Source organism: Protopterus annectens, chromosome 8.part0 (assembly GCF_019279795.1).
Source record: "Protopterus annectens isolate FY-2018-M chromosome 8.part0, PAN1.0, whole genome shotgun sequence".
NCBI lineage: Eukaryota > Metazoa > Chordata > Ceratodontiformes > Protopteridae > Protopterus > Protopterus annectens.
Genome location: NC_056741.1, coordinates 1,499,724,027 through 1,499,747,276, shown reverse-complemented (window position 1 = coordinate 1,499,747,276; position 23,250 = coordinate 1,499,724,027). Strand labels below are relative to the sequence as shown.

The 23,250-nt window shown below is 41.6% G+C and overlaps 1 protein-coding gene across 2 annotated transcripts in view; it reads right to left on the bottom strand.

Annotated features, from left to right (window-relative positions):
• Positions 1 to 892: 892 nt before the first annotated feature.
• Positions 893 to 23,250, bottom strand: part of PRDM10 (PR/SET domain 10) — a 1,088,540-nt gene continuing 1,066,182 nt past the window's right edge. For both annotated transcript variants that reach the window (XM_044081083.1, XM_044081084.1), the window contains one exon: positions 893 to 1,501. In XM_044081083.1, the coding sequence (XP_043937018.1) occupies positions 1,310 to 1,501 (192 nt within the window). In that variant the 3' untranslated portion in view covers positions 893 to 1,309. The remainder of the gene's footprint in view (positions 1,502 to 23,250) is intronic.

The window sequence follows — 23,250 nt, the reverse complement described above, 5'->3', positions numbered from 1 at the left end:
AAGAAGGATGAATCACCTTTACCTCATCAATGGCAACAGCAAATCTCTTCTTCATGGCCAGCTGAGCATTCTTTCAAAAATAAACCTAAATTTGAACCAACAACATTTTGGCAAATGGTAGTTTTGGATTTGTTTTCTGCTCTTCTCTTCCAATATGTTGGCCATCAACTGTCCATTCCTCAAAATGAAACATCCAGAGTAACCCATTTATTCCCTCAGGATGTGACAGAATAGTACCATCATACTGAATAGTTGAGTTTGCCCTGGGAACTTAATATACATGGTGATTAATTGAGGACACTACAGGTGCCTCACTGCAAACACGATCTGCCGGTGTGCTCATAATCAACTAAATATGCACTGCAACACTACGGCTAATCTCCAGTAGGAAGTAGTCAAGCAGTGTAGTAACCCCCCCCCCCCCCCCATGTCATTCACCTGAAACAGGACGGGTAGGATATGACTTCTAATTTTACCATATCCTGGCTAGCTCTCTGGCTCTCTGACCTCAAGCATCATACATGGATGCCATCTGTCTGTGTCACCAGGCTGCCAAAGAAATTTAAAACAGTTTAAGTCAAGAACAGTATTAGATAAACAACAAAACATGCCATGTCTGCAGGTAATGTAATACTTCCATACAGTGCATTAAAGTTAAGGGGAGGTTCCAGCCAACACTTTCTTTACAACCTCGGTACAGGAGGTGTACAGCTTCCTGCAGCAGCTCAGATACTGTACTGTTAATATTCACTATTCTGTCTTGTCATCAAGAGTTTAACAATGTTCTTAAAAAACTAATAAATAGTGCCAACTTCATTGTCTGAAGCAGCCTTCAGTTCTAAATCTTTGTACATAAACGTAAAAATGCATTAATTCAGCAACCTAAGATATGTCAGATTTTACTTTTTTTATTTTTGGGAATTAAATTAACTGTACAGAGTTAATCTCTCATATAATAAAAAAGACATATCAACATTATGCCAGAGCAGCACATTGCAATAACTTCCAGGAGGACAGAAGATGAAGACATTTTTAGCACCACCCGTCTCCAAGTTTCTGCTTAGAGTTTAAGTCTTTAAAATTTATAAATTAAGCATGCTGTAAATGTTCTTCTGTCTTCTTGAAATTAACAGTTTTGCATGGTTGGTTCCATTTTAATGGAAAAAAAAATAAAAGGTTCATCTTGACACTCAAATTTAGTTAATTAAATTCGGCACTTGCGCAAATGTGGAGTTCAGAGCTCTCGAGTCCTCAGTCTTAATACTTCCATCAGTTCCAAAGGTATGTGCCAGGGAATACCAAATTAGGGCTATGACTTTGAAATGTGCACTTCACTATCACTACCATTAGTGGTTGTAGTGATAATATACTGGGTTGCCTGCTGACTGGTTGGTGGTTGTTCCATGGTGTCTGGATGTGAAGGTACTTGCACATTGTCACTGAGTGGTGTGTTCTGTTTTGAATCCAGGTCAGGCGGTCCTTCCGATATTACATAGTGTGTCTATAAAATATAAAAAAAAATAAATGGTTATGCCTTAATTCCAAACTTAAGGTTATTCCTCCAGTGAACAAGATGAACCTAAAGACTCTTAGAATTACTAAATCACAAAACACATTCTAACATTACACAAAACAAAAGAGTTATTAACAAGCCAAGAAGTAACTTACACCCCTAAACCAGAAAGTCATGGTTTCAACCTTATAACCAACAACAAGGAAGGAGTAGTTATACATTGTACTTACTACAATATTACATATCAGAAAGAATTCTCTGTCAGCAGGTCAAACAAATAAAATAGTCTGACAACCACGTTACACTTCCAAGCAGCATCAATCACATCAGCAACTATCTACTAGGCCCTGTGACTTAGGAAAAATACCATCATCAAACCTCAATGTTTTCTCAGTGAATGTTCTTCATCTAGAAAGACATGCTTATGGACAAACTGTAGAAGCAGGGCAGTTTGGCTGTAAAATTCAACAAACCTGCCTCAATGAAAACAAAAAATGCAGTTTGCTAAAACCAAGGTGACCATTTTGTTACAGGATCTAAACTGGAACACTTGAGGGCCACCCTGGGAAGCCAGGTCTGCAATCCCATTCTCCTAGCCCCCATGGGAGTGGAGATAGGGCAGCCATGTCATCTCGCTCTGGGGCAGGCAGGTTGGCCTCCCGTCCTTCACCAGGCACTGTGGGGATGTCACTTTGTGAATAGCACCACCCAGGCGGCAAGATAGCACATGCCAGGAAGCTTGAAGCGATGCACATTCATTTGAGCCTGGCACCGTGGGGCTGAGTGACTGAGGTGTGATGCAAAAAGTGCAAAGATGGGGGACCCAATGCCATCTCCCATGGGAGTTTGAAAGCCCTAGGTGCAAGGCAAAGTGGAGAACCGGTGTCATGGAAGTCTGGATGAGGGACCGTCTGAGGCTCCTTCGTGGCCCAGCAGAGTTCCATGAGGCTGGGCAGATCCCCTTAAAGGCTCCAAAAGTACACATGACACTGCATGATTTGGCAGCAGTTTAGAGATATGTAACACTGAAAAAGAGCTCTCTCTCTCCTGGGCAGAAGTGGAACCCCAGAGGGGGTAGTCCCGATGGAAGTCTGGAAGGGAGGGAGAGAGGTGGAAGTGACTGGTACAGGACAGCTGTCACCTGGGTGAGGGGGTACGGATTATGCCTCCTCTGGGACGGAAGTCTGGAAGGGGGAGAGAGACAGATAGTGGCAGAGCTGGGCAAGCTCCTGCCTGGCTAAGGGGAGTCAGGCAGAGCTCCCCACAATGGAAGTCCTTAAGGGAGCGCTTGGGCGGACAGCAGCAGGGCCTGGAGAGCTCCTGCCTGTGTGAGCAGAGTCAGGCAAAGCCCCCCCCCATGATGGAAGTCCTTAAGGGAGCAACTGGCAGACAGTGGTGTGGCCTGGAGAGCTCCTGCCTGGGTGAGTGGGGTCAGAGCTCCCCATGATGGAAGTCCTTGAGGAAGCACCAGGGTGGACGGCAGAGGGGCCTGGAGAGCTCCTGCCAGGGTGAAGGCATCCAACTTCACCCCATAACTAACAGCTTCCTCGAAAAATCTCAAAGTCCCCAGAGCTGCTCTGGATGGGAAAGCAGGGGAACTCTGAAGCTTTCATGAGAGAGGACCTGCCGCTTAGCGGCCGCGAGGAATTTAGGAGGAGCAACAGGATCGGAGGGAAGCTCCCCTGAGAGGGTCCAAGGGAATGAGCGATCTGGCATGATTTGGCAGCCTGCAGGAGACATACAGGTGGCGGAGTCCCCACGGGGGGGGGGCCTGGCTGTGGAAGGTCTCTTGGTCAGGTCAAAGGGGAGGACTGTAGAGATTGGCCCGGATAGAAGTCAGTACAGGAGCACCAGGCAGATGGGTGTACGGCCTGGAGAGCTCCTGCCTGGGTGAGTGGGGTCAAGCAGAACCCCCCCCCCATGACAGAAGTCCTTGAGGGAGTGATTGACTGAAGGCGGCAGGGCCTGGAAGGCTCCTGCCAGGGCGAAGGCATCCAACCTTACCCCATATCCAATGGCATCCCCAAAAAATTGCAAAGTCCCCAGAGCTGCTTAGGATAGGAAAGCAGGGGGACTGGCCACCCTGGGAAGCCAAGTCACCATTCAGACTGAGTGGTCTAAACTGGGACATTTCTGTGTCCCAAAGAAAATGTTTGGGATTCCAGGACAGACTTCTAAACTGGGTCCGTTGGCCACCTTGCTAAAACTCATATGCATGTGTGGGTATTTATATTACACACACACACACACACACACACACACACACACACACACACACACACACTGGACTCCAGGTTTCATCTATATTTCCCTCCTGTTTGCATTCTGAATTTCTAATGGTGCATAATCAGTAAACCCAACATACCAGTCACACAAAAGTTAAACAATTACTGTCTCTATTAAAATACAGCCATCACTCATCCATTCCAGAGAAGGAAAGTTGTGGCTAAACATCCCTTCACTTACCCCCACCAACACCAAAGTAATGAAAGGGACATGGTGCAAATTTCACACTAAGCTTCATTCATTCAATGACAGAAATATAGGTGCTACCCGCTGACAACTTTCACACATACAGAACTGAAAATCCACAGAAAATGCAAAGATTTCAGATGTCCATAAAGGCTGCACAATGATCTACAGGTTAATTAATTCTCCTCGTGGAAAACTGAACAACTAAATTAAAAAAATGGTAAAGTGCCTTAAATAAACGATCAATAAACCCAAAAGAAAGGCACTGGTAAAGCAATCAATGTTTGAAAATTGAACTGTGTAAAAAGTGAATAAAAAGCTAACAATTTGGCAAAATTCAGTTGTGATCTAGTAATTACATCACTAAGTGTCGGCAAGAAGAAATCTGGAGAAAGTGAAAAGCAACCAGAAAAGGATAGGAAAACAATTCTTACTGGGAAAAACTATGCAGCTCTTCAGCAAAAAGCTGTTAAACGCTCAGCTTTGGTACATTAGTTGGCTTTCAATAATTTAGACAAAAAAGAAATCAAATACAGTTACATGCATTTAAAATAAGTGAAACACAGAAGGACTACATCACTGTCAAATAACAGAATGCTGGAAAATTGGAAGAAGCTTTAATTATTCAGATATATTGATAAAATTGCAAAAAATCAGGGGATGAAATTAAGAAAAGGCTGGATAATTATGAAGCTTCTCCAGAAAAGCCATTTCAAAAAATTGTGTTAGAACAGAAGAGCGAACAGAGAAAACCTCTGAAAAGGAATAAACTGGATTAATTTTATGAAAGTACAAAAACAACTAGATGGAACATCGATTTTTTTTTTTTACTGAGAGGGTGCATCGTGTGTATGTTCCAAATCTGGCCACATTAAAGTGTTCAAGACCTATATTAATAAAGATGTAATAATACCATCAGAAAAAGCTGGTCCTGACAGAACTGTGGCAGAAGAAAAGTATTAAAAATTTGGGGAAGCATTTATGGAAAATGATTATTAAATGTACAATAGGCAGAACAGAAGTAAGTTTATCCCAGTAATCAGCAATGTCACAAGGCAGGCGCGAGTGCAAGCTGATATTTACAAATGTCTTCACAATATTTTTCCTCCTGGAAAAGCCAACATTTTTGGTTGCAGAAAAGGCTATAAAAAATGAGCTGGCAAACAGAAGGGGCATCTGCTTTTCATTCTTCTGACAAATGCAAAGTTTACAGAGGACTTATAGTTCCATATTGATCAACAACTTTATTTCAGCTCTCCCAGTGTGAAACCAAAAAAAGAGTGAAAAAAAGGAGCCAGTGAAATGATCAATGTAGGTAAAATTCAGTTCATGGCTAGCAAATACACTGCATGGATGCCGGCAAAGAAGAAATTTGGAGAACCTGAAAAGAAATTACCCACAAAAGGTGAAGGGAAAACATTCACTGGGAAGAATCCTGTGAATCCCGCACCTGTTTAGCAAAAAGCATTTCAAGCTTCAACTTTGGTACAATGGCTTCCAGTAATTTAGAAGAAAAATAAATCAAATGTACTCAAAGGTGATTGAAATAAATGAAACAATGAAGGAGTATGTCACCTCAAATAACAGAAGGATGGAAAAAAACAGAAGCTTTAATTATCTATTCAGATGAACTGATAAAACTGCAAAAATCAGAGGCTGAAATGAAGAAAACTCTGGCTAAGTACAACGCTTCTCAAGAAGAGCTGTTTCAAAAAAAATTGTAGTGAGAAGACAGAGCAAGCAGAGAAAATCTGAGATTTTTCTGCAGTACAAGAGAAACTGGAAGGAAAAGACTGTATTAATTTTATGAAAACACAAATAAGGAAGGGGACTGGTCCTCCCCAGCAGGATTTGTTAATTAAAAGGGCACAGTGAGTGTATGCTCCAAACCCGGTTATGCGAAAGCAGCCAAGACGTATATTAGCGAGGTTCAATCATGCTAGCAGAAAAAGTTGATCCTGACAAATCTGTGGAAAAAGGAAATGTATTAAAAACTGGAGACAGCAGAGTGTTTGTGGAAAATGATTATTCACTGTAAACCAGTCAAAAGGGAAGCAAATTTATCCCAGAAATCATTGAGATGTTCAGAGGCAGATATGAGATTCAAGCTGCTGTATCCAGTGCGCTTCAGATTATTTTTTCTTGGTAGATCAAAGATATTTTTAATGTAGAACAGGCTAAGGAGGAAATGAAAATGTTTAACCAACAAAATGTGAGCCAGCAAGCAGAAGAGGGCTCTGCTTTTCATTCTTCTGAGAATATATTTCATACCGTGACTTTGCCAATGAAATCCTTTTGATTGTTCCAAAGGAAAATACTTGAGAGAGAAAAAGCACAGAAGTTGACTAGAGGAAGCAGATGTACATTGGACTTGAACCAGAGTCTGGTGTCTGGAGATGGAGATGATCAAGAAGAAGACAACACTGAAATTACTGAGCACATAGCAGACTATAAAACATCAATCACATTTGTGAAAAGTGCCTGAGAAAAACTGGAACTTTGTTAAACATGTGGGGTGAGTGTAAAGCAAATACCCAACTTTAAGTTATTAATGTTTAGAAGGACACTAAAGGGGGAAAAATAAGTAACTAAGTAAAACAATCGTCGTTGTTATTAGTATTTGTATAAAACATGTCATGATATAAACTGCAGTTATACTGTAAAGCCGTTTTGTGTTGTGTGCAGTCTGTAGTATTTTAAATGTGGGAGGAGTCTTTTCAGTGATTTATGCTAAAGATATTAAAGCCAAAAACTAATTTTCTTAGCAATAAGAAATACATGGTTTATAATATAACAAGACAAATGGCTGGAGAAAATCAAGTTAATAAAGTGCTGTGATCTTGGGCTGCAGTGGCAGGGGTTGAGTGTCAAAGGGTGCTGATTATATATACAATTGAGATAATAAATGCTTTTACAAGAAGGATGGATGTCTAGATTAATGTCCTTGGTTTAAAATATAAACAACTGTTTTTGTACACAAACAGGCTTGAAAAATAAGACAAAATGATAAGACATGATAAATGCTATAAGTCTTGCATTTGCAAAGATATTAGCTTGCTTTTTTCCATAAGCAAATGTTCTCAATGGGAGACAAGAAGTCTGCAGCTAAAGGCAGGTGGCCAGAGGAATTCTGTTTGTGTTCTGAGTACAATTTATAAAGATTTCTTTGAGCATCTGCAAAATTGTTAGCATATTTTTTTTCTCCTAGCTGATTACTTTTACATGGAGCCCAGCTGCCTTATAGGTGCAAGCAATTGATCTTGAGAGTTCTGAACATTCTTTGCTGTGGGAAATGCTAAATTTAAAGTACAATGCAAGCAGTTCAGTAAAAAAAAAATAAAATCTGAATTTATGGGAAGTGAATGACAGATAGCAGTCTTCCCATCAACCTTAACACATTAATGGATTTAATAAAACAATGAAGATAGAAAGTGTAATTTTTCTTTGGGATAAAAGTTAATGTTTTCTGAAAGCATGCAAGCTGATTTTTCACATCTGGGAGGGGAGTAGAATTAAGAAAATATCAGTGCAAGTGGGAACACTGGGTAACCTTAATTTTAGATTAAGGTAATGTTTCTGGATGAAGCTGTTAATTAGGGCCTATTGTTACTACCTGGAGGATTAAACTTTATTTGTTGAAAATGTATATATTTTGTGCGCTTGTTAGAAGTTAATAGGGGATGTAGAATCTGTAATGGTTCTAAGATCATACCTTGGCAGGTCTGCCAGATCTATCTCAAACCCTAAAAAATATAGATGGAAATAATCTGGAAGGGAGAAGGAGGGTGGGGTGGTTGAGATGGACAGAAGAAGAAAACAAAGATCTCACATTATGGTAAATTCATAAATTTCATATCCATTGTTGACTTTTCCATCTGCCTTAACCTTTGGGACAAAGTCCCCAGCCATTCAACTGGGTGGCCCTAAAGAGAGCAATCACAATATGGTGGAGGCAAAGGCTGATTTGGATCGAGAAAATGACTAACTTGTAATTAGTGATGATTGTATGAGTAGAGTCCCATGTAGCTGCTACACAGATGTCGTCTGAAGAACTGTGACCAATAAAGGTTACAGAAGCAGCCACTGCCCTAAATAAATGAGCTTTAGTGTTATAATATAAGGGGGGGTCTATATTCGAACACTGAAGTTTCAAAACTTCGAATGTTCTAATATCGACCCCTATTCACCGAACGCTTACAACATCGAACATGCAGAACAGCAACATTTTTTCCTAGGGGAAAATTTGCTGTTCCAAAACACATACACATAACACAAGCACACCAAACAAACAGCAATCCACACACATACACCTGAAATCTTACATCTAACCCTATACTAAACTGTACATACACCACTAACTATCCACTTACCTAGACCCAAACCCTAACCCTAAGGTCAGTCACTATCACACACTCACCTCACCCGCGCCTTAACTCACCTACCCCACCCTAACCCTCACGTCCACACAATCGCACACATACCTAACCCGCGCCCTAACCCTAACTCACCTAACCCACGCCCAATCGCATACTTACCTGAACCTGACCCGTAACTTTCCACCACAGTTCTGAAAATAGCGAAGTGACCAAAACAGACAACCGGATTCTTTCCCTAGGAAAACAATCGTTTTTCTGTAGCTTCGCTATTTTCAGCATTCGCTGAATAGGGGTCGATATTAGAACATTCAAAGTTTTGAAACTTCGATGTTCTAATACAGACCCTATAAGGAAATACCTTTTGAAGTATACACAAAGGATATACAATCGGAGAGCCATCTGGACAAAATAACTTTGGACAACAGATGCCAAGTTTTGTCTTAAGACACAAAAAGGTTGGTTGGATTTCCTAAGATGTTTGGTTCTATTCAAGTAAAACCTTAACTGATGATGGATATCAAGACAATGAAGCATGCTCTCTTCTCCTTTATTACTGAATTTAGGAAATAAAACAGGCAACTCTATGGATGATTAAAGGAAAATACTGAGGCCACCTTTGGAAGAAATGATGGATTAGTTCTTAGGAATGCCTACTGTTATGAACAATAAAGTATGGTGGGCTGCAGGGTAAACCGTATAACTCAGAAACTCTTCTGGGTGAACTAACAGCTTCCAGGATAAAATCTTGAAGTCCAATGTACCTGCTGGTTTGCAAAGAGGTTTTGTTAAGGACTGAAGGAAATGTAAATCTCACAAAGGAGCCGGATCTCTTACTTGGAGGTCAATGTAAGAAGATGTCTTTCAAGAATACTTTGGAAAGTTTCAAAGATGTAGTACAAGTATGGTCATGAAACACGTGAAAAATATAAATGGATGCCATTTGGACCTTAATAGTAGAAGAACTAAGCCCTGAGTGAAAAAGTCATTCAAAAACATCCAAAAATGCCTGGACTGGGGAAGAAAAGGGATCCAAGTCCCTTGGATGCAGCCCAGGTAGAAAAATTTTTCCATTTGCTAGCATACATTTTCTTAGAAGATGGTTTCTGGGATCAAGAAAGAACATAAAGTACTCCTTCAGAAAGCGCATGATCGGATCTCTGGTCATCAATGAATGGAAAGAGCCAAGTGATTAGTTTGAAGGATTCTAAATTCAGCTAAAACTGACCTTGAAGTTGAGAAATCAAATCTGGAACTGAGTCCAGGACCGAGGATGGGTGAAGAAGAGAACATAGGAAGGAAAACCAGCCTAGTCTGGACCAGAAAGTAACAATTAGGATCACAGTCACTTCACCAGAGGTGGCTTTTTGTAGAAACTTGATAAAGAGAGTTCATAGGTTCATAGGTAAGTACTAGGCTATCGACCCAAGGGCCTACGTAAGCCTAGCTAGCAAGGTTCCATAGCTTACGTCACCCAAGAAAGTTATTTTCCTGTGCCACTGTCGAGCAGAGACACAGAAGTGATCCCTGAGGTGGATTTCCTATTTCCAATCCACTCATCAAGATTTTTCTTGAAGAGTGCTAATGAAGAACCTTGCTTGACATAGATGGGTAGCTTGTTCCAGAGTACAGGAAGTCTCTGGGACAGGAATCTATCCCTCCAGCTTGTCCTGATTATTGTGGTGACAAGGTTTAGGTCCCTAGAGCATGTAGCTCGGAGGAATTGGGATTTCTTTAGGTGTTCCATGTCCAACAGCTCTGGGTTTGACATAGCTTTATATGTTAGGCAGAGATCATCTCGGAGTAGGCGATATGCTATGGAGTAAAGCCTGAGTTTTTTGAGGCAGTCAGTGTAGGGCATTTGTTTGCGGCCAGTAATCCTTTTTGTCAGGTATCTCTGTGGCCTTTCCAGCTGTGGGAATAAGCATACTAGAGAACCGGGCGTCAGGTATGCAGAAGAGCATCCTTCGGTGACAGTTTTCCCACAAGGATTAGGGCAAAATAGGTGATGGACTTGGCACTGGAAGAAGTCACAAAGAGGTTATAGCATGGTTGTCTTCAGTGGCAGAAGATATGAGCCAATGAGCCAGCATTGCTGTACTGAGGGACCACTGGTGAGGCATCAAAATGTTCCTGTTTAGATTGTCTGCTAGAACATTGTACTTCCCAGAGATGTGCATTGCTATAAAAAAGCATTGTGAGAACACTGCCCATTGCCAAACCCTCATGGCCTCTCAAAGGAAGTACAATCAGGTTCCCCTGTTTGTACAAGTACCATACCACAGTAGCACTGTCAAAGTGAATCGTTAACACACTTTTTCAAAGGCAGTACTGGAATGCCAGCAATGCTAGGAGAAACACCCTCATTTCCAAATCACTGATGTGTAATTAGGCCTCTTCTTGAGATAGGTACCTTTGCATGCAGCTTTCCCCTTGTAGTGCTTCCTCATTCCTGGAGGGAGCCGTCTGTGGACACCATGACTTTGGGTGGAGGAAGAACAAAGGGATGACCTAGAGAAACCAGAGGGAAGGAAGTCCACTAACACACATATTGGCAAGCCACATTGATGAGGTGGATTAGAAAGCTCATTGGATGGGAGTAAATAGACCTTGAGCTGAGAGGGTCCACAATAGAAGAGCATGTGGCCTTCGATGCAGCAAAATCCATCTGGCTAGAGACTGTACAGATGACAGCCTTGATAAGAGTAGCTTTGCTATTTGTTTGGTAGTGTCCAGATGGCATCCAATAAACTCCAGGTTCTGTATAGGCTCCACTGCTCCAATTTGGAATTTTTGTGGTTGAGAGTGATACCCAAGGACAAGCACAATTACAGTAAAAAATCGACTGATTGGGATCAATGATGCTGTTGATGTTGCTATGAGAATCCAGTCATCCAGATATGGAAATACCTGAAAGACTTACAGTCTCAGCCAGGTGGCTACCACTGCCATGTACTTGGTGAACACCTGGGGCTGTGGATACCAAATGTCACTGCTCAAAATTCATTCCTGACTGGACCCCAGACAGAAAAGCAAAAAGCTTCTGGAGAACCTAGACTCTATCTTTATGTGTCAGTAGGTGTTTTTGAAGTCAACTGAGCACATCCAATCATCCTTCTTCAGCACAGGCAGAATGGACTCAGATACCCTCTGGGATTTGGCCTGCTTGATGGAAAATTTAGCTTGCTTAGGTGATATACGGACATGTGGTCCCCTGCTTTCTTCAGCACAAAAAATAACACTGAGTTGACTTTCAAGACAGCTGCACACTGATGAACAGCTTAATTTCAGCCCCCATTGTGAAAAAGAACCAGAGAAATGAGATAGTAATTCTGCCAAGCTTGAACAAAATTCAGTTACTGGCTAGCAAGGCAACCACCTGGATGCCATTCAAGAATACAATTAGAAAACCTGAAAGAAAACCAACTAGAAAAGGTGAAGATAAAACATTGATTGGGAAGAATCCTGCAGCAGTTCAGCAAAAAGCAGTTCAAGCTTCAGCTTTGGTACAACAGATGGTTTCCAGTAACTTAGAGGGGAAAAATAAATCAAATGTACTCAGAGGTGATTAAATGAAACATTGAAGGAGTATACCAACTCAAATAAAGGCTGGAAAATAGAAGAAGCTTTAGCTAGCTATTCAGAAGAATTGATAAAAGTCCAAAAATCAGAAGCTGAAATGAAAAAAAAAAGCTGGGTGAGTATGACACTTCTCAAGAAGAGCTGTTTTAAAAAAATGGTAGAGTGCACACACAGAAAACCCGAGATTTTCTGCTGTACCAGAGCAGTCTATATTAATTTTATGACAGCACAAATGAACAACTGGACTGGTAATCCACAGCAGGATTTAAATGAAGAGCACACTGAGTGTATGCCCCAAAACTTGCCATGAGAAAGCAGCCAAGAAAATGATTATTCACTGTATACCAGGGAAAAGAGAAGACAATTTATCCCAGCAATCAGGGACTGTCGAGAGGCAGGTGTGGGATTCAAACTTCTGTATCCAGCTTTTTTCAGAATACTTTTTTTCCTGGAGGACCAAAGACATTTTTTATGCACAGCAGGCTAAGGAGGAAATACAAAAGTTTATCCAGGAGAAAGTGAACCTGAAGAAGACACTGCAGGGGTGCTGGAAGCTGCTGAAGACTGCACGGCTTCTACAATAACAGAAGCATATCCATGACATAAGACTTGTATTGTGTATATATGAGTTACATTTGGAAGGACTGCACAGAAACTTCATAGAAATGTACAAACGAAGCTAAAGTTTCACCCTACACAGTATGCAATCCAGTAGCCATTTATTCAAAAGTTAGAGAAGAAAGTGCAGTAGTGTTGTAACAAACTTACTGCTGTCACACACAGAGCGACCACCACAGAAGAGTGGTGGGAGGGGAAATTGTTAAACACTTCAGTTGGACTTTAGAAAGGTCTAAATGAAGTGTTTAACAGCTTTCTACTGCTCTTTTGTGATGACTGCAAATTGCTGTTAATGATCTAGTGTGTGACTACAGCATAACAGTAGTAAGAAGTACTTAAAAGCTTATTAAGAACCTTTCCAGTGTCAGAATGGTGATTAACAAGCATGCTTTTTCCAAAATTCAGAGCATTGTTACAGTGATCCACACACTACAAGTCATTATCTTTCAAAAACAGGACATAGAATGCATCACAGAACATCTAAATCCTAGCAGCATCTACAACTCAGATTGTGGAAACAGAGTTTGACACAGGCTTATTCAGAGTTCGTGCCCTCGACTCGCCTGTTCTGACAACTTGCTCTACTCAGAGGTGTGCAGTGCACAGAAGGTTGCTATAGCTTGTGTCTTGGGTAGTGGGGGCTGGAACAGTGAGATGATTATTTCTTAAATTCTCCTTGCAATCAAGCCTCAGAGGTGTGCACAGATCATCACTATAAACTGTTTGGGAATGGAAAAAGTGTGGTCATTATTTCTTGAAATTTCATCACAATTACCCAAGTGGTATGTACAGAAAGCCACTATAACTTGTGTACAGTGTACTGTCTTGGAGCAACATGAAATAAATGACTGTGATAATTTTTTCTCTTTTCTCACAATCACATATCAGAAGTGTACAGGCAGCTAACTTTGGAAGGTAGAAGTACTTTGGTATATTGTGAATATACAACTGTGATCAACAAGTTCAAATATGTTACTATATTATGGTTGTCAGACGGATACATAGATGGTAGCTTCTTTTTGGTGTGGAGGGTAAAAAGGCAAGCTGTATCATGTGTGACAGCAGCAACTTGAAATGTATGACTGAGGCCATTTCTTCATTCACTTTCATCCCGACCTAACTTCAGAGTGATACACAGAAAGTGACTTATCTTTTCTTTTGACAGGGAGACAGACACTATAATGTGATTCATGCATCTCTGCAAGCATTTATCTTCTCAGTTTATTGGGAACCATTTTTTGTCAACTTTAATCATTAAGTCTTGGCCACAGCTCATTTCTTCCTTGGAAGAATAAAAAAATAAGACTAAATTTCTTTAATTATGATTTTTGTCAATGCCACAACTGTAACAAAAGACTAGGAAAACTCTAAAATGTATCTCACAGCATCTAGAATTCCATGGATTCCGAGGCCTAAGTAGTCTCCAGACTATTAGCTTAATTCTGTTATTTTCTCCAAAGTTATAATGAATTTCTTTCTTTAGCCACAATTTTTGTTCAGGCCATCTTTGTCTTAAAATGTTTGAAACAAAGGTGTAAAATGCAACTCAAGGCATCTAGAACCCAGTGACTTTGGGCGAGGGGGGCTGAGACCACTGGCTTAATTTCATTACTTCCTCCATGATTATTATTGAAACAATGCAGGTAAAATCTGAAGCGTACAGCCAAGTAAGAGAAAAAGTACATTTTTGTACCTACCATAAATGTAGATGTTCGAGTGTTCACCCTGCTGCAGTCATCGCACTTGGGTTATCCTGTCATCAGGCGGACCCGCAGTCGGCCGGAATTCCAAAGTCTTGGTCCGGCGTCGGCTGCTGTTGCCTCTTCCCTGACGTCAGTGCGCCAGGGGTATATATAATGCATCCGACGCCATTTTCTTCAGTTTTTCTTGCCCCAGATGTCAGGTGCCCCCAAAAAGGTGGTCAGTAATTAGTACCAATTTATGAAGTTTTAGCACAAACACAAAATCCCTCCAGCTATAAGCAAATACATCAGGAAGGTTTTGTAGACATTTAGCCAGTTAGATCAGAGGGGATGGAGGGAGGGTAACCTGGACTGCAGCAGGGTGAACACTCAAACATCTACATTTATGGTAGGTACAAAACTGTACTATGTTCATCGTGTTACCCTGCTGCAGTCATCACACTTGGGTAGAATCCCAAAGCTAAGGATGGGTGGAGGAGTCATACAGGGTTAGAGGAGGCTAGAAGGCCCTGCAGAACTGCAGTGCGAAGCCAGCTCTAGTCTTAGAGTAAGGAGGTAAGTGATAGTGTTTGGTAAAGGTGTGTACTGAACTCCAAGTTGCAGCTTCCAAAATCTCCTTGGTTGGAACCCCCCCTGAGGAAGGCTGTAGATGTAGCTGTTGCCCTGGTAGAGTGGGGCCTAATGGTAGCAGGAACTAGTTTTCCATGATGGGTATAACAAAAATGAATGCAATGTCCTATCCATTTGGAAATGGTTTGTTTTGATATAGCCTTCCCTTGTGAAGCTGTAGCATAGGATACAAAGAGCTGCTCAGATTTTCTGAAAACATTAGTCTTATCCAAGTAGTAATGAACGAAGTTGCCTGTGAATGTCCAAGGAATGCAGGAGTCTTTCTCCTTTGTTCTGTGGATTTGGGAAGAAGGTGGGTAAGTGGATGGTTTGATTTAAAGCCACACTGGAAACCACCTTAGGCATGAAGGAAGGATTAGTTCGTAGAGAAACTCTGTCTTGATGGAAAATGAGGAAAGGTTCCACTGCCATTAGTGCCTGCAGCTCGGAGACTCTTCTAGCTGAAGTTATTGCTAGCAGCAGGGCAGTCTTCCATGATAGAAACTGTAGATCTGCAGAGAAAGCTGGTTCAAGGGGAGGTAGCATACGTTTTTCCAGAACAAAATTGAGGTCCCATGTTGGTGTAGGTGCTCTCCTGGGGGGTCTAATGTTTTTTGCCCCTCTGAGGAACTGCCTTAGAAGTGGATGTGAAAATAAAGGTGGATCCGTGTTGTAGTGGGCTGAAATAGCTGATGCATGGATTTTAATGGAAGAAAAAGGAAGTCCTTTGTGCAACATCTCGGTTAAATACTGTAGAATCTGAGGCACGTGAGGCTGAAGTGTGTTTTGGCCTTTAGCTTGGTTCCAGGCGCAAAATCTTTTCCATTTGTCCGAGTAGGCCTTCCTGGTGCTGGGCCTCCTAGCTTCCAGAAGAACATCCATAACTGCTTGGGAAAGAGCAGCTGGCTGGATGCTTAGTTGATTTGCCATGCAGCTAGATTTAAGGTTTTGAGCTGGCTGTGTAGAATCTGATTGTTTTGCTGTGTGAGCAAATGAGCAATTTGTGGCAAAATCCAAGGTGGGCCCTGGGCCATATTCCTTAATAGTGGATACCAGTGCTGGCGTGGCCAGTCTGGGGCTATGAGTATCAGTTGTGGTCTCTCCTTTCTCACCTTCAGAAGCACCTTTGTGAGGAGAGGCAATGGAGGGAAGGCATATACTGTCAGGTTTTTCCAAGTGAATGAGAGTGCATCCACTTTCCAAGCTTGATGGTGAAGTGTCCTTGTACAAAATTTTGTTAGCTGATAGTTTTGGGGGCTGGCAAACAGATCTATGTCTGGAAGGCACCATTTTTGAGTTATCATTGCAAATACTTGTGGATCCAGTTTCCACTCGTGGGGATCCATAATGTTTCTGCTGAGGTTGTCTGCCAATGTGTTCTTTTTTCCTGGCAGGAATTGAGCTTGTAACTGAACTTGGTAAGCCAGTGCTGTGTTCCACAAGGTCATTGCTTGCCTGCATAGAGGGTAGGAGTGTGTACCCCCTTGTTTGTTTATGTACCACATTACTGTGGTGTTGTCCGTCTTTATTGTAAGTTGTCCTGGATGTAATAGGTTCTTGAAGGCCGTCAGAGCATTCTGTACAGCTAGCATCTCTTTTTGATTGATGTGCAGATGTCTTTGATCTGCAGTCCATACGCCTTGAACGCACCGTCCTGCCATGTGTGCCCCCCAGGCGTAGTCCGATGCATCTGTTGTCATAGTTTGCCTGGTTGGGGGCAAGGTGAAAGGCTGACCCTTGTTGAGGTGACATGCCTGTGACCACCATTGAAACTCCTGTTGTAGGCAAGGAATGAGAGATATCATTGTGTCCAAGCTGTGGCTGTGTTGAGACCATACGCTTTTTAGGTACCACTGTAATTTCCTCATATGCAGTTTTGCAAATGGTATTAGTAGTATGCAAGATGCCATGAAGCCCAAGGCCTGCAGAATTTTTCTTGCAGGGAGTAGGGTCTTTGTTGCCACTGTTTTGAAATATTGAATCAGTTGTAGTTGTTTGTCTGGCGTCAGATAAGCCTTCTGGGCCACTGTATTCAAGCTGGCACCCAGGAATGTCATATTTTGTGAGGGTACTAGTTTTGATTTCTTTTCGTTTACTGTGTACCCCAGGCAACTTAGAAGATGTTTTACAAAAGCCAGATGTTGTAAGAGGGTGTCCTTGCTTTCTGCTTGGATGAGGCAGTCGTCCAGGTATGGGTATATTTGAATTCCTCTTTGTCTGCAGTATGCAATTACTGGTGCCAGGCATTTTGTGAAGACCCTGGGCGCAGTAGATAAGCCAAAGGGCAGTGCAGAGAATTGGTAATGGGTTGAACCTGCAATGAAACGGAGGTATCTTCTGCATCTTTGTCTGATAGGGACATGCAGGTATGCCTCCTTGAGTTCCAATGTTACTAGCCATGCTTTCTTGCCCAACATGGGAAGAAGCTGCTGTAGTGTTAGCATCTTGAATTTGGGTACTTGTAAGGAGGTGTTTAGAATTCAAAGGTCCAGAATTGGTCTCCAGGCATTGTCCTTTCTGGGGACTAGAAAGAGTCTTGAGTAAAATCCTTGGCCTTGCTCTCGTGTAGGTAACAGCTGAATGGCTCTCATGTCCATGAGAGCTGTAATTTGTTTTTGTGCCTCTGCCCATTGATTTTTGTGGCAGGTTTGGTATTCCTCTTTTCATTGGCAAGGTGTGGAAATGGAATCTGTATCCTCGTGAAATTATGTCTAGGACCCATTTGTCCTTTGTGACAATGTGCCAGTTGTCTGAAAAAAGTGCGAGTTTTCCTCCCAAGGGAGCTGCCAAGAGAGTGTTGCTTGGCCAGATGAGGTGCAAGTCATTGAGTTTGCCTTCTGGTAGTTTGGGACCTGTCTTCTCCTCCCTTCTGTGTTGCAGTGCCCCATTGTTGAGGTTTGTATTGGGCTTGTGGTTGTCCTTTGCCTCTTGGACGTCTGTATTTACCCCTCTGTGATCTGTCAGTAGCTGGAAAGGACCAATTTTTTGTTGGCCAATTTCTGCTGAAGCGAGAGGGCTGAAGCTGTAGAACATCTTTGACTGTCTTCATAGATTTTGCCTTATCCTCCATTTTCTTTAAGACTTCTTCTGCCTTAACTGCAAATAGAACATCATGCTGTAAGGGAGCATCTAGAAGCTTTGCTTTAACATGATCAGGCATAGTTTGTTCCTTTAACCAAGCATGTCTACGTATAACAGACCCAGTGACAGCTGCTCTGCAGGAAGCCTCCAAAGAATCAAAACCACATTGTAAATTATGTTTGCCCACCTGTTCAGTTGCATGCAACAGATCCTGCATTTCTTTCAATTCAGACTGTTGAGGGAGTGTGCTCATTTTTGTTTTAGCTGAGACATTAGAAATTGCTGACATTTTAGCATGTCAAATTGGCAATTTAGTGCTCTCATAGCTAGAGTGGCTGAGGTGTAAACCTTTTTCCCCTACCTGTCTAGTGCTCTGGAGTCCCTTTCAGAGGGTACAGGACTTTTTGCCATAGAAGCCTTAGCCCCTTTGGGACCCTGGGAGATAGTCTCTGGATCAGCAACAGGGATTTTATAAAGGAATTTGTGGGAATCAGGCACTCTATAGTATCTGTCTGGTTTGGCTGGAGCAGGAGGCAGAGAATCTGGGTTCAAACTAGATTCTAAGTAAACATCATCCACAATGTCTAAAACTGGGGGGATGGCAAGTGGTCTGTGCTGGGGGAGTAAAAAAAACTCTCTGAGCCTTTTCTTTGAGTCAGAGTAGTCCTGACCTTCCCAGTGAAAATGTTCCCTCATAGTGTGTAAAGTTTCCCCAAAGGAGTAGTCTTCAGGAGGAGAAGCTGAAGGGATAGAATCCTCAGCATCAGAATCTTCATAAGGGGAGAATGAGTAATCTTGGTCCTCAGAGGAGCCTGAGGAAATAGACACTTGATCAGAGGAGGCATAATCTTCCTCTTGTCTAGGCCTTTTGTCGGGTGGGGGTTGGGAACCCCTGATTAAAGAGATCAAATCTTCAGCCATTTTGGGCATCTGTTCCTTAGGCATGGGGCCTTGAACTGGAGACTGAAGTGCAGTCTTTTTTGGTTTAATAGGAGTCTTAAGCTTAGGATACGTTTTTATGGTGAGCGTCGTCGGTCTGAAGACGCCTTCAGAAACCGAAGGTGTTTCTGCAGCACCGACATCTCTTTCTGCAGAGTCGTCGGTAGGGGCTAAACAAAATGGCTGCGTCGGCCTAGCGCTCTCCGCCAAAGGCTCCGAAGTGGTCTCGGGTTCCAAATCTGCGGTAGTAAGGGGCTGCGTCGGAGCCTCACTGAAAACCGGAGACCGGTCCAGCCGAGGCCTCGGGGTCTGGCTTGGGTCTAGGCTGCCTGTCCTTATCTATGCATTTTTTGTGCACGCCGGTAGTCGGTTGCTCCGACGGCATTGTGTAGTTAAATTTTCTACCGAAGTAGTGTCGTGTGAAATCAAAGCGTCTTTTTATAGTACGCTTATTAAACCTAGCACAAAAACGACAACCAGTGACGTCGTGGTCTGGGTCTAGGCAAGGTATGCAGTAAGAATGAAAATCCTTATGAGGTATTTGCTTCCCACAAGAAATACAATTGTTAACTTTTTCTGACATCGGTCTGAGGCAAGAAAAGTTTCCCCAACAGGGTACTTAGCTTTATTGAAGACTTCGGATCTGAAATTAGACTTTGAAAATCTCAGGAGTTGGCCGACCGGCACTTACGAACTGCTTCTGCTTCGGGCACCGAGCGGCAAGAAAGACTGAAGAAAATGGCGTCGGATGCATTATATATACCCCTGGCGCACTGACGTCAGGGAAGAGGCGACAGCAACCAACGCCGGACCAAGAATTTGGAATTTAGGCCGACTGCGGGACCGCCTGACGACAGGATGACCCAAGTGTGATGACTGCAGCAGGGTAACACAATGAACATCATCAAGAACACCCAAAGAGTCCTTTCCAAGGGTTTAATTTCAGCAAAAGTCAAGAGTCTAAATATTCAGCACTGTCTGAGATTATCTTACTTAAGTACATCTCATAGCTTATCAACAAGATCTACTACTCTCCATAAAACATTTCATGACACTGAAACACCTGGATAAGAAAAAAAGTATGCAATATGCTTGGTTTTGTCAGATTTCTGGTATAAAACAATCTTTTTGATTGTATCTTTACTTATTATGACATATCATATACCTGGTTGCATTAACAGTGCTAAACACGCTCTTGCAAATACTCCTCAAGATGTTTAACTTAAGTTTAGCTACTGGTTTTGTCTCTGATGAGTGGGGCGCAGCAAGGGTTATGGCCCTTCATGACTTCAACCTTACAAATGACCTGAGTAAAGTCCAATCAGCCTTGTCACTTTTGTGTCTGGGACACGAATAAAGAGTCTTTGTGGGTTCTGTTCAAGGAGCTTTATTTTATACAAACACATTACTATAAAGACTTACTGACTAACTTAAGTTATATACAAATTGTCAACTGTGATTATGCTTGTTCACTCTCTGGCTACTCCTTCAAAATGGCACTAGGAATTGCACGTGTGAAGACTTTATACACGTGCACATACAGCCTCGCATTCTTCTTAAAGATATAGCATACACTTTACACTATGATCTACAAGCCTTACAAGCCTCATCTGTTTAACCATGGGGTCTATCATAACTAACTCCATACACTGTGATTATCAAAAGTCTTGTTTGACTTGACCCCCAACAATTTGGCTTTGTGTAGGGTAAATCATGTCTAGTTAAAGTACTACAATTCTTCAAAAGAGTTACAGAGGCTGTAAATGATAGCCATGACAGTATATCTTGACCTGGCAAGCATCTTCAGCACCATTCCCCATGCTGGAATCATACAAAATCTAATTGCTTTAAAAATTGACCCATACGTGAAAAGACAAATAAACTGTCTGAAAGACAGAGTCCACACAGTGCAAGCTGCAGAAACCTCATCACTAAGTATGAAAGTGACCAGCCGTATATCTCAGGGCTCAGTTTTGGGACCGCTTGTTTTTGGTATTTACTTTTTGTATCTCCAAGTGGAGAGCTAAGACCTCTGGATCTTAAAGTCTGCAGATGGCTGCAAACTGGAGGTTAAGTCACCCTATGGTACCTAAACTTCTCTGAATGAAATCTCCCAAGTAAACCCTTGGTGTACTAAAATGAGCTCAAACTAAATACTAAAAAGTGCAGTGTCACTTTTGGTAGACAGCCCCTCCCCTCATCATACTGTATGGCTAACACACCACTAAAAATTTAAATTTGTCAGGGATATAAAAACTTGGGCTAATAGCTCCCTAACTTTTGACCATCATGTGACAACAGTTGTCAGGAAATTATTTTATTTAGTCCACCTAATTGCCAAGGGAATATCATCACAGTCTAAAGAGGTAATCACCCCCTAATACTCAGCATTGATCAAGCCAATTATCAAGTACAATGCCCCTCTTTGGGATGCATCTCACTAAACATAGTAAAGAATTAGAAAGAAACCAAAGGCTCCAAACTAATAAAATCACAGGCCTAAAGCCCCAGTGCTACCAAAAGAGGCTGGGAACTCTCTCTGTTTATTCAGTGTCTTACATAGTTTTGAGAGGAGATCTATCTTGCTTACTGCGCCGTTAGAAACCCAATTGTCATGGAATTTCCGTTTCATCAAAACTCCAACATCTTCACCAACATTAGAACCAGGGACCTACATCTTCACCAATAGATAAATACAGCACACTGGAAAGTAATGTTTATAAGTCAGCACCTTTCCAAACCTTTGGAATAAACTTCCCCTATGTGTTAAGCAATGCAATTCACTATCTTACTTTAAATTTGAGGATACCCATCCAGTCACTACTTAACATTTACTCTGAGTTGTACTGGTCTGGTCCTCCTGTAGAAAGGAGGTATTGCCTGAAGTTGGGTATTGACAGGGCTTGAATGGTCATTAGATTCATAGATATACCAAGGCCAACAAATCTTAACTGTTTTTATGGCTTACTCTTGTATCTTGTCAGGACATCTCTGCCTACACTCAATGATCCTGAGCAGCATAAACTGGGTATAAGAAAATGAATGAATAATTAAATACAGCAAAATGATTACTACAATGCAAGTCAGTCTAGCTCCAGTAAAATGTACTTCTGCGGAAAATACTGTGCAAAACAGGGTAACAGGAGAGTGGAGACCTATCCTGGTACTCAGTGGGTAAAAGGCAATAGACATGTAAGTCTCCACTAACTTATGGAAATCAAACTTTACTTGTAGAACATACCTCTCAACTGTACAAAGTATGCACATGGACTTAATGTCTTACACTTTTGCAAAGTGTTGTCTGTAATGCTATTTATTCTGGATAGTGCCTGAAAAGGGTCAATATACCAGCCCATTTACCTGGTAAACAAACAGTAATCAGTCAAGCTATTCACAACTTTGTAAAACACCCCTGATTTTGCCTCATATTTTTACCCTGTCCCTCATAAAATTAAATTTTCTGGTAAATCACTCAGGATCATAACTTTCAACTCTCCAGAGCTTTGCAGAATGTTCAAATTATTACTTTGTGTTTTTTTTAACACCTTTATTGCACTATCACTTGAGTCTGCATGTGCTCCGCCGCGTTTGGGTGGGCGTTCGAAAGACATGGGTAAATGGGCGTGCCTTTGTTGAGGGTTGAACGTCGAGCTGGCACCTCGACGTTCGTGAAAATCTAATGCCAATCATTAGCGGACCAGAGTTCCGCTGAGGCGACCCCTAAAAAGCTGAAAGACAACAACATTGAACTATCACTTGTGATACTGGCAAATTTACATTTATATAAAAGTAATCTGACTGTATTAACAAGTACACGTTTACTAACATTATACTTCACATATAACACTACATAAATTATTCAATTCCTGCCCCCTTTTTTTTTTTTTTTTTTAAAGAGACATCTTTACTAAACCATCACTTACGACACAGGCTATCATACATTTATACAAGTGAAAACAAACCACCTCGAAACAATCCCAGTTGCAAGCATTTTACATCACATACCTTGACACACTCCCAGCTGCAAAGATTATGCATCACTTATAATCTACCCAATCATTTCCAATTAAACATTACATAGCTCCTTTAAGTCCTGCCTTCTTTTAAACGTCATTTCTCCCTTCTATGTATTGTTCCCATGAGTCTCATTTTTTCCTTATGTAGTTTGCTCTTACCCTTTTGTTACTTCGTGTTTGTCTGTTAATCATAAAATCTGTGGTTTTCTGGCAAAGCATCGAGGATTAAGCTCATTAAATAATGAACCACATGAGTCTGAGACTTCATATCCTTCAGAAAATGCATGTTATTCTAGCAGTTTATAAGAATATTTAAACTCTGTCCCTGCATTTGGCTCTTTATC